The 16291-nt window shown below is 40.7% G+C and overlaps 1 protein-coding gene across 1 annotated transcript in view; it reads right to left on the reverse strand.

Annotated features, from left to right (window-relative positions):
- Window positions 1–7840: 7840 nt before the first annotated feature.
- fbln1 (fibulin 1) overlaps window positions 7841–16291 on the reverse strand; it is a 62744-nt gene continuing 54293 nt past the window's right edge. Inside the window, exon 17 of the mRNA XM_015353299.2 lies at window positions 7841–8610. Coding sequence (XP_015208785.2) covers window positions 8471–8610 — 140 coding nt within the window. The 3' untranslated portion in view covers window positions 7841–8470. The remainder of the gene's footprint in view (window positions 8611–16291) is intronic.

The following is a 16291-nucleotide window of genomic DNA, read 5'->3' on the forward strand; positions in this document are numbered from 1 at the left end:
GCCTAGCTGCAAGAGAGCCGAGAGCAGGTGAACATAAATGATCAAAAGGGGATTTTCTGGTGATTTACTCTGGTTAACTAAGTTTATGGTAAATAATTAGAACCTTCATTAAAACAAAACATAGCATAAATACAGGGAACACGGGAGAAAAGAGGGAAAGCAGGGATGGGAGAAGTCAGAGACAGGAGAAAAACAATGGCTTCAAACTCCTCTTCCCCAAACCTTGTGCTATGTGAGAGAACCCTCCAAGATCAGATTGCAGACCTTATTTTAGAGACCTTGGGGACCTATTAATTTGAAGAAATTCGGATTTCCTTTATTGTGAAATGTTAAAGATGTTGTCTGCTACTTGGTGATCTATTTTGAGAATAGGGAGAATGATTCAGAACCAATACAGCACTTCTACCGAAATAAAGTTCCACTGTGATGCACTTAGAGTGACATTTTCTATTCTTAATTCTTCATATATGCTGAATAATAAATGTTGACCATATGTGTTTGTGGCAGGGTTTTGCATTTTTAAATTGTGAACACAAAGAAGCGTGACCATGCATATATGCAGTACAGCATACTTTGGCTATATATATATTAACAGAGCCTTCATAAAACATTCACTCCCACTTGAGAGTTTTCACAATCTACTGTATGTTGCAAACGTCAGTAGAAGTATTAGTCTATAATGTCAAAGAAGAAAGAAAGTCCTGCAAGTCATTTACATGTAATTTAAAAAAGAATCTGAAATGCCTTTATTCAGCCCCTTTGCTATGATAGTCCAGATGGAACCCGGGTGCTCATTGAATTTCTTTGTGAGATCACTCCAAAATGTGATTGGAGTCCACCTGTGGTCAGTTCAATTGCTTGACATGATTTCACAAGAATGTGTCTGTCTAGCCTTGATCCCTGAGTTCACAGGACATACCAGAGCAAAAAGCCTACTATGAAGACAGAGAAGTTATCCATGTAGCTCTGTGATAGAATTGTGAGGTGGCAGAGGTGTAAAGACATATCTGGGGTGTTGGAAGTTCCCAGGAGCACAGTCAGGTCCATCATTAGAAAATGGAAAGAATATGGAACTATCCAGACTCTTCCTAGAGCAGCCCATCCTCCCAAACTGAGCAACCAGCCACGACAGTTTTCCAAGGCTGTGATGGGAGAATCTATCCAGAGAACAGAAATCTCTGCAGCACTACACAGATTCAACCTCTAGATGGACTCCAAAAGGCTTGCAAGAAGATCATGTGGAAGACCCCAAGACAGATGATTGTTTCATCTGATAGAACAGAAATTGAACTCTTTGGCCTGAAGGCAAAGCCCTACGCCTGTCACAATCTGCATACAGCTAAAAAGGCTTAGCAATGGCAGCATCATCATCCTGGATGTGTCACGGAACAGTTCTTTCCGGGCCCTATGCAGACAACACAATCCGGAGTAGTAAGGGAAACACTGAGGGAAAAGTCAAGCAGGAGACGGGAATGGAGACAGGGGGCATGTCCAGAGTGCACAGGTGTCCAGGGGGGAGTGAGTGCGGGGCAAACAATCCAGGAAGAAGTCCAAACGGGAAATCCAGAACACAAGCATAAGTCCATGGCCAGGCAATCCATCCAGGAGATTAAAAACGGGAACTGGGTCGGGACCGGTGGGGGGGAACAGGAACAGAAAGTTAAAAACATAATGGAGCCAGGCTCACATGAACCAGGAGTCAATGTAGAGCCCCCATTATCGTCTGCATCTGGTTTTTAAGGGGGAACTGAAAAGGGGCTGGAATAAGGAACAGGTGCGGGGAATGAGGCAGAACGAGGAAGGGCTTAAGGAGCGCCCTTAAGAGGAGGGGTTTGCGATCGTGACAATATGGGGATGCTTTTCAGTGGCAGGGACTGGGGTACTTGTGGGGATAGAGGGAAAATTGAGAAGAGACAAACAGAGGCAAATCCTGGAGGAGAACCTGCTTCAGTCGGTAAAAGTCTGGGGTGAAGATTCACATTCCAACAGGGCAGTGACCCCAAACATACAGTCAAAGTAACAATGGTTTGCTGATATGCTGCTGACATTCTGTTATGCTGATGTGTCATACCCTTGTCAGGATGTCAGTTCATCACAGGTCAGACACCGACACAAGCACGCACACACTCACAACTGGGCCCATATTTTACAGAAGCCAATTAATCTTCTAGCATGTCTTCGGACTGTGGGAGGAAACTGGAGCACCCAGAAGCAACCCAGGTGAACATTGTGTTTTTATCACAGAATTGGTCAGCATGTTTATAAACATTACCTAAGGTATATTTTTAGTACTGTTCAAAACAACAAACAATAAGACAACTGTCTAATTTCTTTGATAGCATAATCCAGTTCACTCTGTTTTAAGTTAACCCTTTTCTGCAAACATCTTCATGTAACACTGTATCATAAGTACTGATAAAATAGAAGGCTGTATTTCAATTGACACGCAATTATAATCATGAAAGTCATCCAGCTTTTACTCACTAGCGATAAACAGTTTGTCTCTTATGTCTAGTGTACATCATCTGGGATTCCTGCTGCTGAAATACTATAACAGAAATACAAACTAGAAACAGTATATATCTCATTTTTATGAGCTTCTTGGAAAGAGCTTTGTAATTACATTTTTAAGGTTTTCAATGAGGAGAGCCTGGTCCTGTTATTAAATTTCTACTGTTCATCAATATATTTTATTCATAACTTGGAGAATGTAGCCTTAAGCTCATAGAAAGATGCTGTTTCATGAATGTTTCACCAACATTCCATGGCTATCAATTATTTGCATGCTATTTGTTTCTCTATCTCAAAAAAAAATAATCAAGAGCAACCCCAAAAACCCTCTCTACTTTCTAGACACACACACACACAAAATGTTCTTCACCGCTTTGTTCAAAACCCCCCAAACTCTAAGTTTTTCATGAGCACAAGAAACTTTTCAGGTTTTGGCTTGACTTTTTTCCTGCATACTGTGCTCAAGGTTTCTGTTTCAGTTTTGGATGGCTCTTGGTTAAGGCTCATGCTGTGTATTATGGACAGTCACGTTCCTTCTCTAATAGCGTGTCTCTGGAGTTTAGGTGGAGCACTTTCACTGTCAACTAGACAAGACACTCAAGGCTGACATATCTGTATGCTACACTGGCCTGAAGTGAAGAGAGATTCTGAGGGTCCCACCTTAAAAGCTACTGTAAATTCTAATTTAAAAAAGATATCTACCCTCCTGTCTCTAAGCTGTAGTTATTGAACAGTATTTTGTTTGTTCTTGAAATATGATAATCAAGAATGGGAACCTTGTTTTTTCCTGTACTTGAAAAGTTTGGAATCACACCTTAAGACTGAATATTGCATGTGTCTGCCATCTAATGGAATTCTGTAAAACATCACTTGAAAGCTAACAGAAATTTGAAAGCAGAAACTTCTTTTATCTGGTGCTGAATGCAGCAGCCTATTTTTTTACTTTCAGTAATCCTCTTTAGAGTCTGAGACAGTGGGGATATAGTGTTTCTTCAGCGACAGGGTTATGAGATGACTCTTGTGCCAGACACTGTTAGAGGAACAGGGTGTATTATAATGAAAACAATTCATGAAAACAATTCATGTTAGTTGTTAGTTTTGTCTGCATTGGTTAGTGGCATTATATTAAAAAAATTTGGATTGACTGTACAAGTATGCCAGAGTACCCATATAATTTATATTAAAAACGAGCAGCATAAAAATAATAGAACCATACCATTCCAATCCATTTGTAAAAGACCTATGTTTTTTATTCTATGTCTCACATAATGTAGGGATGTGTTAAATATACATCATCATTTTCACATCATTTAAATATACAGGATCATTTTTTACATTCCTTACCTAGCAGTTACCGTATATCCCAAAGGACAAGAAGGACCTGAATCAATATTTAGGGGGTGGCAATGTGTTTGGCATTGTTGCCTCGTGAGGCTGAGTCTCTGGGTTCAGTTCCTGGGGCACTATCTGTGTGGAGTTTGTATGTTCTGTCCAGGTTCACATGTTCCAAATTCATGCTGGTAGGTTAATTGGCTGCTGGAACAAAAATAGAACTGGTGTGAGTGTGTGTGTCTGTCACGGATGTCGGAAGGGACGAACCGTAGAGAGGCAGGAGAGCAGAAAAAGACCCTATGCTTAGTGGCTTAACGGGGGATTAGCCCGGGGCTCAGCAGTGCAAGAGTCATATAGAAACCAATGCCCTCAGGCAGCGGACGTGGGGCGACCTGGATGCTAGGTGGGTCTCAGGACATCCGAACGTCAATGCTGAGCGAAGGAGAATCAGAGACCCGGAAATATATAGCCCCAGAGACAGAGACACCGGAAGACAGTAAAGAAAACTAGGAAACTAGGGACAGGACAGAGCAGGAGCACCCTCTGGGTGCAGAGGGCATGACAGTGTGTGTGTCTTTGTGTGCCCTGTGATGGACTGGCGTCCCATGCAAGGTGTCCATTGCTCGCCAGGATAGGCTACGGCCTCCCCATGATTCTGTATTGGATAAAGCGTTTTGAAAAAGCATGCCTGGAAAGGTCAGTCTCACCTCATCCCTGTTGAGCGTCCACTTTATGAATTTTTATGCCTTTGCCCCTTGCTGCGCATTTTGGGCTCCTTACAGGTACCTTAACAGAAAGGCGCAGCCCTACTCACTAAAATAAGCAACACAACCTGCCCTGTTCATTCCCCCGTGTGTCTCACACCGTCATCTACCAGGGGTCGAAACTAGTATGCATGACCTGTCCTACAAATAATTGCCTCTGACACAACACTTGGGTAAGCCTGAGCAAACTCTCTCCCTTGGAACATCCCAATGCTGTTACAACTGCGAGGAAATAGGACTTCTGGACGCATCACGAGAAGCTGAAAGTTTGAGTTTTTGTATAATGAGAAACAGTGGTTTACAAAAATACAAAAACAGCCAAGATTTTATTAGAAGAACTCACTTATATCCTATAACATGTGTTGCGGTAAAGGCGAGGTGGAGGAAGCCAGGAAAAAAGAGCGAGAGAAGGAGCGGAGAACCTTGTGCCACGACACATTCGGGTTTCCCAGGCTCGTCTCAGATTGGCTGTGGGCGCGAGCCAGGGCCTTTCTGCCCCAAGTTGCTGCCGTCTGGAGACATCTTTAATGTCAGGTGTCGAGCGACATAGCAGGACACCGGGGCATCTGCTAACGCATATACCAGAAACCACAAAGAAACGTCCAAGCCTGACACATTTCTTCCATTCAGCAAAGTCAGTTCACATTTTTCTTTATCTATTTTTACCATTGAAATGTGTGGAGGCTTAACTAGTCATTTCAGATACACTCATTAAAGCTGCTTTTGGCTTCCAGCAAATAGGTTTTATAACATTTGGTACCACATGTGTGGCATTTTGCTCTGCAGTTGCTTGAACAGAGGCTACCCGTAGTTTTGTACAATAACTTGAACACCGACAGTTCTGGTTCAATCAAGCCAAAATGTCATCTACTTTTGTGTGTGTGTGTGGGGGGAGGGGTTACCGTTTTCTATCATTTCAATCGTTGCAGCAGTTTGTAGAAAAAAAACTAAACGAAAACAGCCCTGGAAATAATAGCAAAATGACAACACGGTAGCAAACAATCCATGTAGAAGAGCTTAAGTCAATAACAACGTAATTTAACAGTGGGGCTGTACAACAAGAGACAACAGTTCTAATGCAAGACTGTAAATTCAACAAATTCTCACTTGTTTAGGCTGAGAGAAACAAAGGAGGGAGTCTGAGTTATCAACTATGAATCACATCCAGGTTTCCTCCGATTCCCAGCTGTAAGCAATTACTATACAATATTTTCTTATTACTAGCTCATTTAGCAAATAATAATGATTCCTTGTGTGTCAGAAAAGAAATATTTCAGGCAGAATGTTTTGGACTTTTTTAAGACAGGGATCATCTTTTTTCATCGGCTGTTGCTGTTGCTGTGATTTTACTTTTATTTATTTTGGCGGTGGGGGGGGTTTCTATAGAAAATGGGAGCTTAAATTCTCACCACCTCACTCAAAACTCTGTAGCGCTGCTATATGTACAGACAAAAATTAAAAACTGCATGATGCCAGATAAACATAATTTCACGTGCAGTTATCCATCCATCCATCCGTTTTCCAACCATTTCATCCAATTCAGGTTCGCGGGGCAGCCAGAGCCTATCCTGGCAAGCAATGGGTGCCAGGCAAGATATGCCCTGGAGGGGGCGCCAGTCCAATGCAGACATGCAGTTATAATAAAATCAAATCACAGAATATAGGCTAAATTCAAATGGCTTGATTTCAACAGCAAGAGGACATTTGCTGAAGGATATGTCATTTAGTATATCTGTAGTACTTATCCAGTACAGGGTCACAGGAGGGGCCATAGACTGTCCTGGCAGGGATCGGGCACAAGGAGGGACACACCCTGAACGAGACACCAGTAAACACACAGACACACACTCACACCAGGGCCAATTTTACAGAAACCAATTAACCTACCAGCATGTGGTTGGACTGTGAACCCAAACCCACTCGAACATGGGGAACACATGCAAACTCCACACAGATAGCACCTCAGTAGAGTTCTAGGCATTGCCAGTTACCCCGGGTCATGTCACCAAAAGTGACCAAGGTTTCCCATGTGGTGCTCACATTTGGCAAACCACCACTGGGAAGGATTCTTTGCAAGAGTCTATGTCATCAGTGTAAAGCAGGAAGAGCAGGTGTCCTAATATAGATCCCTGTGGTACCCCATTAATTTTATCAAACCAAAGCTGAGCAATTTTCTGTTCAATTATTTATCTGATCAATTAATCAGTTCTCACTTCAATGGACTTCAAAATGAAAACTAACTTTCACGTAGGATCAAATATATCAAAGTATGGATTTCATTTATAAATTATGAATCCCAGGCATCTTGATGTAATCATTCCCTGGAAGCCAGCCTCCTCCTGACCCAAAATAAACCTGCAAAAGCCACCCATGGGACTCCCAGTTCAACTCTCATCATGACCACCTTTTCATATTATGTGGGATCTTCATTTCCTGACTCAATCACTGTGACAGATTTGCCTCTTAGCATTTCCTTAACTTCCAATCTGCAAGGTAGATATTGTATGTGCTTAAACGACATTTTAATATTGTATCCAGAAAGAAGAGGAACTGGGACTGTTTTTCACAGGCTGGGCACTTGAGCTGACAGGCTGTGCAAGTAGTTCTTGGACTGCAATGGAAGAATTAGGAACTGAGAGACATAACGAAAACGTGCCTGGTTGGTGCGTTGTTTTTCTTTTCTTTCCTTTTTCTTTTTTTGTGCATGCTTGCTATTCCGTGTGGCATCCTTCTGTGTGTGAGAGCCAGGATTGGTTGTGTTGGGGTGGCCAGATCCAGGAAACAGCTGCGATTGGTTTTGCTTTTCAACACTTCTTTTGCATGAATGCAAATGTGGAGCCTATAAAAGAGAGGTCTGCAGGCCATTGAAATGGGCTGTGTGCGTGGGCCATTAGCAGGGACACTAATCCCTGTATCGTGGTTTGTTATTCCTGGCATCTTGTAATAAAGTTCTAGTTTGCTTGAAGCTTCGCCTTCTTACTGGCCACTGAAACCAAATCTCTGCTACTATATATAGTGTGTATATCCATATGATATACATACAGTATATATAACACATATGTGTGTATGAACTTAACTGAATACAGCATACAGAATTAATATGCTAAATTTGTGTGTACCATGCTTGGCACTAAACCAAGAAATGCCAACACAACACTGTGAATTTATGATGTGGTTTACTTTCCCTTGCCCAACACTATAAGTTGCTATAAAATACCACACTGTTAACAATAAAATGTCAAACCATTTATTTAATGACAACGGCATCAGGCGTAATTGTGATACGTTATGTTCAACAAGTTACAAACACCAAGAGGCTAAGACTAATAATGTCGAGCACATTCAAAGGTTCTCTTTATTACATCAGAAGTCTTGGGTTTTACTTTCGAGGCTTATCACATTTGTCATTGAGACGCGGTAGCGTACTGTACTTGCATCACCGAGAACAAATCAAGAGGACATTTTCAGTTTCGAAAGCTATTTACATGATCAGCTCCAAGGCCGTACATTTTTAACATGCACTGAATGGAAATGAAAGCATATAGCATGTCATATAATGTCATGAAGCTGTTTTAGAGTATATCATAAAGCAGCATAAAGTGGTCTATTGACACTTCAGTAGCTAAATAAATTGCTCTGGAGGAGAATCCTTAAATAACATGAGCTCTGGACTGGGAATCGTAGTTAAATAGTGTGGATGCTAAGAGGCTTCATCTCATTTCTTCAGGGTCTTCCCTGTCCAAACACACACGATGAGCAATTCTTGGCTTTCCAAACACTCGCTCCAGGACATCTGTGCTTTCAGTGGAGAGGGAGGGAGAAGTGTTGGCGATGATGGAGGGGGGAGAGGGGGAACGTCTTATTTAAAACCAGAATTCTGAGACGTAGATGTGGACGTTCACAACATTGCGATGAGAGATGACTCCTCTCACAACATAGTTCATTCCCAGTTTCAAGACAATGTGCAATGGACCGATAATGGGCTTCACCTGCCGTACGACACCTGTAGAGACACAACGTTTTGTTAAGCACCGGAGAGATAAGGGTACAGGGAAAAAATAAACACCCATCAGTCAACTGCTTTCACCTGACAAGGTTTCTGAGACAATAATGTAAAACTGAAGAGTGAACAAATAAGACGAGCATGATATTTTTTCATGCTGCCTAAAAATGATAGGTGGTTATTTACTCTCTCCATCTGGGCCAGGCCTTCATCTCTCCTATTCTCTCCCCTCCTTGTGACATGAGACTCACTAACACCATAGTTATGTGGGGAAACAACCTAAACCCAGACCAAGTATTACCGAGCGCTCAAAGAATTTGTTGGAAACTCTTTTTAAGTTAACATGCGATTACAGAAAAAAATTAAATGTTTATACAGGCTGTCAGCACCCCTTTTCTCCGCTGAGCAGCGGTGACATTTAAGCTCAGCCCTGTTTAAACAGAATTATCGCCAGAGTGCAGGGAAGCAATACAATCATTCCACTGTCTCCATCCTTTTCCATTGGATTCTTTAAAAAAATATCAGGTTAGCAGCCAGCCTCCAAAGCTAGAACCTTGTGTTTTATTTTGCTAAAACAAATTATACTATACATGCTCTAGTATGCTGTATATTCTAATGTGTACACATTCTATTTCACGTTCTGTCCAGGCAGCTTTTTGTCCAAACAAACTCAATATAGGATTTGTTGCAAAACAACAAATCAATACAACTAATTTTGTAACTGTAAACCATGAAAATAAACACTGCTTAGGACAGAAAAAAATAGTTATTGGCTTTTTTTACAACAAAAGCAATACAAAGCTGAAGGCCTAGATATAGTGTATGTTGTGATCAACTGTACTGCTGTCAGATCTCCTCTATTTGCTGACTGACTTCCATATCTTCCACCAGACAGATCGCTTAACATGTTTTCATTCATATTCTAACTTTTATTTCACATGACTCACTGTTGATAGGTATAATTTTAACTCATAATCTCTATCAACCCTCCACTGGGTATTTCTGCCTGGAAGGACAGGTCCTTAAACGTCTTCCATTATCCTGGAAAGTATAGACTGGACATGCCCTGTTGAGGACTTGAATACTAAGTGAAGTCATGAGAAATTCCTTTGTTTGGGAATGTTGCCACAGACAGCACTGTGGACAGGAGTTTAAGTTGTCTTCTACTGACAACCCCTCCAATAACACAATACCCTTCATTACCATCTTGGTGCAATGGATTGAATTGTCTGTCCCACAGCACACATTTTAGAGAGTGCCACGAACTTTGTTGTAGCTCTGCCATTCAGCAACAGTTCCTATCCAGTTTAGCTGAGTCTCTGATATCTGACAAGATCACTGTTCATACCATTAGCCTAACCTAAATTTTAACATGACCCGATGCTTTCTGGACTAACATTTTTGCAGAGTGCAGTGTGCTGCAGCAGCAAACGTGAGGCTACAATGGACTGATACAGGTTGAAAATCCTTTATCCGAAATTCCAAAATCTGAAAACCTCCAAAATCCGAAAGTTTTTTGAATGCTGACATGACACGCCACAAATGGAAAATTCCACAAATAACTTGCCAGCTCACAGTGATGTCATCGACAATGTACACCCTCCCTCAAGTTTCTCGGACCTGATGTAGTTGTAATGTCTGGGGCTGCATTTATCTTCAAGTTTGTAAGCAGTGATCATCATGTTTTGTTTTGTTTTTTTTGTACAGTAAGTACAAAACATTATTTTTATGTGAGATCTGAATTTCACCTCCATGTATGAGTGTAACTTGACTAGTGTCATTACCTGTACTTGTACATTACTTAAAAAATAAAATGCTGACTTTTTTCAGTTTTCATTTTATTTACCTGTAATCATATTCAATGCTTTGTTTTTATGCCTTACATAAAACTTAATACCTGTATAGTAAAAAATAAAATACAAATGGTGTACGTGTACTGTAACATTTTAATCAAAACATGACATCGTAGGTGGAGACTGATATCTTACCTTTCTCATGGTAATATATTTAATAATTAAAAAATTATTACAAATTTATATAAAACCACATTCAGGGTATATGCATAAGCTATGTTATGAAATGTAAATGGATATCGTGATTAGACTTGGGTCCCATCCCCAAAATGTCCCATTTTATAGATGCAAATATAAAAATATTCCGAAATCAGCAACACTTTCGGTCCCAGGAATTTCAGATAAGGGATTCTCAACCTGTACTATGTTCTTTTTAAATATTGAACATGAACATACAGGTTCATACAGACAGAATCTAGGGCAATCAGACACAGGCCCTGGGAGAAAGGTGAGTTTTGAGTTTGAATTTGAAGAGAGTCATAGAATTTGTCTCTTGTAGAGTCTGAGGAAGAGCATTCCATAACAAAGAAGCGGCCTTGGAATTATTGTTAATTCCTACGGTTCTTATTATTGTCACCAAAATGCACCTACAACTGGATGGGCAAGATAGGCCTTTTCCCATTTGTAATCCTTCCCATAATCTTTAGGATATTTGAGAAAATATTAGTTTCCTCAACCAATGCAAGAAATCTTGATGTTTTAATTAAGCTCTTCCCTCCAGGATATTATTTTTGGGATTAAATGGTTTCATTTTAAAGCACCACCTCAGTAGAGGTTGCTGTAGATCACAGGAAGCAAATTAATTCCAGCAGTTTTCTTCTCATTAACCTTGTGAGGTCACGATGTGGTTTCTTTGGTGACCGTGTTTAAAAACGTGCAAATGACCACGTTTTTTTATACATACAGTAGAATGCCCCAAATCTGTGTAAATGTAAATTCACGGCAGATGTTTCTGTGAGAACAGAAGCCTATTAAACCTGTCACTCGTGGTGTTGTGCTAATGGATGCTGTTGTATGGTGACACTCTCCACAGGAAAATTAGAAGGGCTTTTGGGAAATTCTTAACCACAAGCAACAAAAAAATCAGATTTTATAGGTAAGTATGTAACTATATGAGCATTGCTGTATTTTCTTCAAGAAAGAATAGAAACAAGGCAAAGTTCTTCCTGTTTTATAATCATTAGTGGAATGGTTGCTGAATCAGATCAGCTGCAGAATGATTTTTTTAATTACCATTAAGAAAAATAACTTTAAGAATTAAGGATTATCAGCAGCAGTACACATTACTCACTGAACCCACGATGAAACAAAAAACTGACCTTCAAATGCTCCACTCTTTGTGGAGATTCCAGGCTTAACTTTATTGTTGCACTATTTCAGTTTTGCTAATGGGCTCCAAGAAGAAATAAATTCTAATAATTAGGATAAATACATGTAGGTTTTTAATTGGTAGCCTAGTATTTTGTAGTGCCAAATCTAATTAATTGATCTACTGTTTGAACTGCAAATGTTCCGTGAAAATATGACACCAGCATTAAATAAGCATCCTACTGCTGATGAATGAGACACTGCTGATCGGTTTAAGTAGACACTATATTAAATTGGTTTATAATTCTAATGAATAAATTAATTTATTGTGTTCTTTTTAATGGGCGTTGAGTGGTATTTTATTTAATTATTGGAGTGACTAATTAAAGAATAAAATATCTCTGCTCCAAGCATCATCGCAATTTATGGACTGTCCACAGACACTGGGTGTCTTTAAGACAGATTTACATTCTAATATGTTAGTTGTGTGACTCAATATATGCCACAAAACAGCTGACAATAACGTAAAAAAAAAATATGACACAGATTACATATCCTTCGGCACCAGCAACAACCTCATTAAATTAAATCCACTTCAAGTAGAATTTTAAAGGCTGAGAGATTCCATTTCCCTTGTATTCTCATGCTAAACACCACATGTACTATGGTTTTAGCAAAACCCTGAGCTTTAGAAAGAAGACACCTGAGGTCATTGCTGCTGCTGGAGTCAGACAGCCTGTGATTGCTAATATATATGCTTCATGGTACAAGCTGAAACAGAAGCTGAAAGAACAAATAAAATTGTAATTAGGACTGAAAATGACAAGAGCCTCATTATTTTTTTGGGGCTTAATGTAAACTTCTATTGTTGTCTAACAGCCAAAGACAAAGTTCCTCTGTTTATTTTACTATACCTGACTTTATGCTCAGCAGTTTGCCCTTAAAGTTGTAATAACATACATTGTTTTCCATGCTGTAGGCTGGATGCAGTTCTACACATATTAAAGAATGGATTGCTCTGTGATTTGTGTATTCTTGGGTGCAGAAAGATGCACAGAGCATTTGTCCTCCAGCACTGCTCAAACTTGTTTCGGGCAGGCCAATCAATACAAGAGGATTATGATGGATTATTGTTATTGTGTGTGTTCTCCTGCGGTACATGAGAACTTCATTCTCCTGTATTTCCTGAATCTCATGAACTGTGAGGAGCTACAACAGAAGAAATGTGTAGTAGTGTGACAGATGGACATCCAAAAGATGTAGCAATGAAGGACAGCAAACAGAAGTCACCATGGAGACAGTCCCAATGACTGAAATTGTACCTTTCAGATGTTGTAATTGTATGATTGTTAATTGATCAAGCTATTGAGCTGTCCATATGAGAATCTTTCTATATAAGTGTGTTTGTATTTGTCTGTTATCCAAAGAGCAATCTATTAAATAGATGTTGGGCTGTAAAGGAAGGTGAATACTCTAGGTTCATGTTTTGAATTAAGAAACAACTTAGTTATTGCACCATATACAGTAGTTACAGTACTTTGTACATGTGAAAATAGGGCTCACAAGAGAGCTAGATTTTAGTTCATGTAGTTCGTTGGAATGTCTATGGAAGATCCATTTCGTAATACAGTCAGATTCACTATCCAGACCTTTAATTATCAGCTGCATGGTGAATCACAGTAACCAAAACTCTGGGATCTTCCATATATGGTGGATAATTGAAGCATTACTGTCCACACACAAAAAATTAAAGATGTACTAAATGCACTGATACAAGCGGTTGTAGCCCCAGCAGGAAACCAACAAAGCCCAACAGGCAACACGAGCCAATGTTTAAGCTGTACAGGACGAACCAGTTTCAGCGGAGACTGCTACAGAGGCAACTTCCTGCCCAGTAGTTCGTCACTGGGGTGTCTTGAGCAGGCCGTGTGGCAGAGGCAGCCATGGAAATTCAAATACCAATGACACGTGCTGACAATGACTACCAAGGCTACCAGCTGGGCTTTGAAAGGATGAGCGCAATGACATGGGTGACTCCCAAAACACTGGGCTAACACTGTGCCACCATTTTTGGGGGGCCAAGATCAAAAACCCTTCTGTGACCGAGCATCAGCCTGAGCAGCCCCTTCTAGGCCCATGAAATAAGGAAGATTTTAGCCAGAGTAGGCATCACAATGAATCTCTGGGTTTTCACACTGTAGATGCTTCCTGGATGTACAGTACCAGCCCCCTTTACAGATACTTGATTATTGAATTCATCTCACTCGTCACTGACTAGAGCCGAGCACTACTAAACTGGTGGAGCGTCTTTTCCTAATCCGCTACCTCCAGAGTCCGCCCCTCGGGTTCCTCTGTAACTGTCTGGCATTTTGTCAAGAAGGTCAAGAGGTGCCTCAAAACCAATGAGCTGGCGAGAGAACTGGCTGAAGATGATCCCCACCACGTGGTGAGAGAAGGAGGCTGAAGCCAGCCATACTATGGTTCCCTTTTGTGAATAAGAGCTGAAACCTCAGAGCCTCAGACACAAGAACTCCCTTTGTGGTGTAAAAGACTAGGCAGAGAAGAGAGTGTTCAAATGTTTTTCATGTAGGGAGGAGGGGCAAAACGAAGCATGTAGTTACCCGACTTGATCCAAAGGCTGCAGCAACGGAAAATAAAGAATTTGTTCCTCACTCTGGTGTAGCGTGTTTGTCCAAGTTAAGGATCCCCTCCTTTCTCTCTTAATGTGGAGTCTGGCCTCTTTTTGACAGCAGCCTAATTATTTATTTGTTGGCTGACTAGGCCTAGGGAGGCCTAGTCAGCCTATGGTGTTCACAATTTGTGTGAATTCTGTTACGATCCGGAAGAAGGACCCTAAGCAGAATCATCAGAACTCAAAAGTACCAGTAGGAGTTAATCCAAAAACGTGGGTCAGGAGGTCAGGCCAGGGTCTAAAACTAGTAAACCTACAATAACCAAGTCGAGATCCTGAAGATGAAGTGGGAAACGGGAAACGGGAAACGGGAAACGGGAAACGGGAAACGGGAAACGGGAAACGGGAAACGGGAAACGGGAAACGGGAAACGGGAAACGGGAAACGGGAAACAATACAGCTCTTGCTAGGTAAAACCCAATTCTGAGCAAGGGGTGGTGTGTCAGGTTGATTTAAGTAGGCAGGTGGAAGAAGGTGTGTCTGATTAGTTAATTGGAAACTGCACTGCAATGTGAAGGAGTTGATTAAGGGAGGTGAGCTCACTGGGGGCGTGACATAACAAATTCCACCTCACTCTTGGTTGGGATTGCTGGTCAGACCTACTTCTTTCATGCTGTCTATGAGTTGGGAATCCTAATTCATTTTAAAAATAATGATAAGGTGGTACAGGTAGACAGGTGCATTACTAACAGTGTACTGTAATATGTTTTCCATCAAGTGCCGAAATGCATTCAGGGCCCAGTGAAGTCCAAAACTGGAATAGGATGTCTTATTGGTCCAGCCCACTGGGATAAAGGCTGAATCCATAGAGGTAATTAGTTCTGTCAGTTCTTTAAGTGAATGTTTCTGAGATTCCCAGAGTCCACGCGAGAGGGTATCAGGTTATTAAGTTCTTAAGAAGCAGGTGAGTTTTATTGTGAGTTTAATGGGAAAGCATCAGTACTTTGTAATGCAATTGACAGGATGAGCTTGAATTTTTAAAGCATTTGGCAAAAGACTTATATTGCCTATGGCAAACATATTGTGCTCAGGAAAATCCTTTATGGACCTGAAGACTTCCTTATATACAGTATTATGTTCAGTCACAGCTTTCATATTGCTGGATTTCTCTGCCTGCTTTCTTGTTTTGCGAACAGATGCTTCAGAGTCCAGGCTAGGAGTGGTTTTGTCCCAGATGGTGGCACGTGTAGAAGACCTCGTCCTCATCTGTGAACGTTTACCCAAAGAGTAAAAATATGCTGAAGGGAAATGTGAGTGTCTGGCAGGGAACTGGGCTGTGGAATTACATGCTGGGTTGGGAACTCACTTTGATCATGGATTATGTCCTGTTGACTTGAATGAGAATCAATAAGGAGAAAAACGCCAGGGTAGCCTGCTGGTTCTGGGCCTTGTGACTTTTTTCTTGGGATCTAAGCTGTTGTAACTACTGTCTGGGATCTTCCAGACAAACAACTACCACAGATGATTGGACAGTCTAAAAATTCTGATCTTTTGCCTGCAAGTGAGCTGGAGCTTCAAATTTAATATTAAGGCATCAGTGATTCTACGCTTATTTAGTGCTTTTTTTTCAGTAAAAGATGAAAAATCTGGTTGATGCAGAGATACAGTAGTGTCCAAAATTACTTCAAGGTTTTCCTACAGAAAACTTGCCATCCCAAGAGTTTTCTTATAGAGTCAACTCTGGATGTAGCAGCTCTTTATTTAAGTATTGTAAGAAAAATAGAAGCTGGTATTTTGAATTCTGTATTGAGAGGGTATTACAAATTCTCTTTGCATATTTTATTTAAGCCACGCAAGAAAACCTATGAATGAATTATGGAAATCCTAA

Source organism: Lepisosteus oculatus, chromosome 7, assembly GCF_040954835.1.
Source record: "Lepisosteus oculatus isolate fLepOcu1 chromosome 7, fLepOcu1.hap2, whole genome shotgun sequence".
In the NCBI taxonomy this organism is placed as follows: domain Eukaryota; kingdom Metazoa; phylum Chordata; class Actinopteri; order Semionotiformes; family Lepisosteidae; genus Lepisosteus; species Lepisosteus oculatus.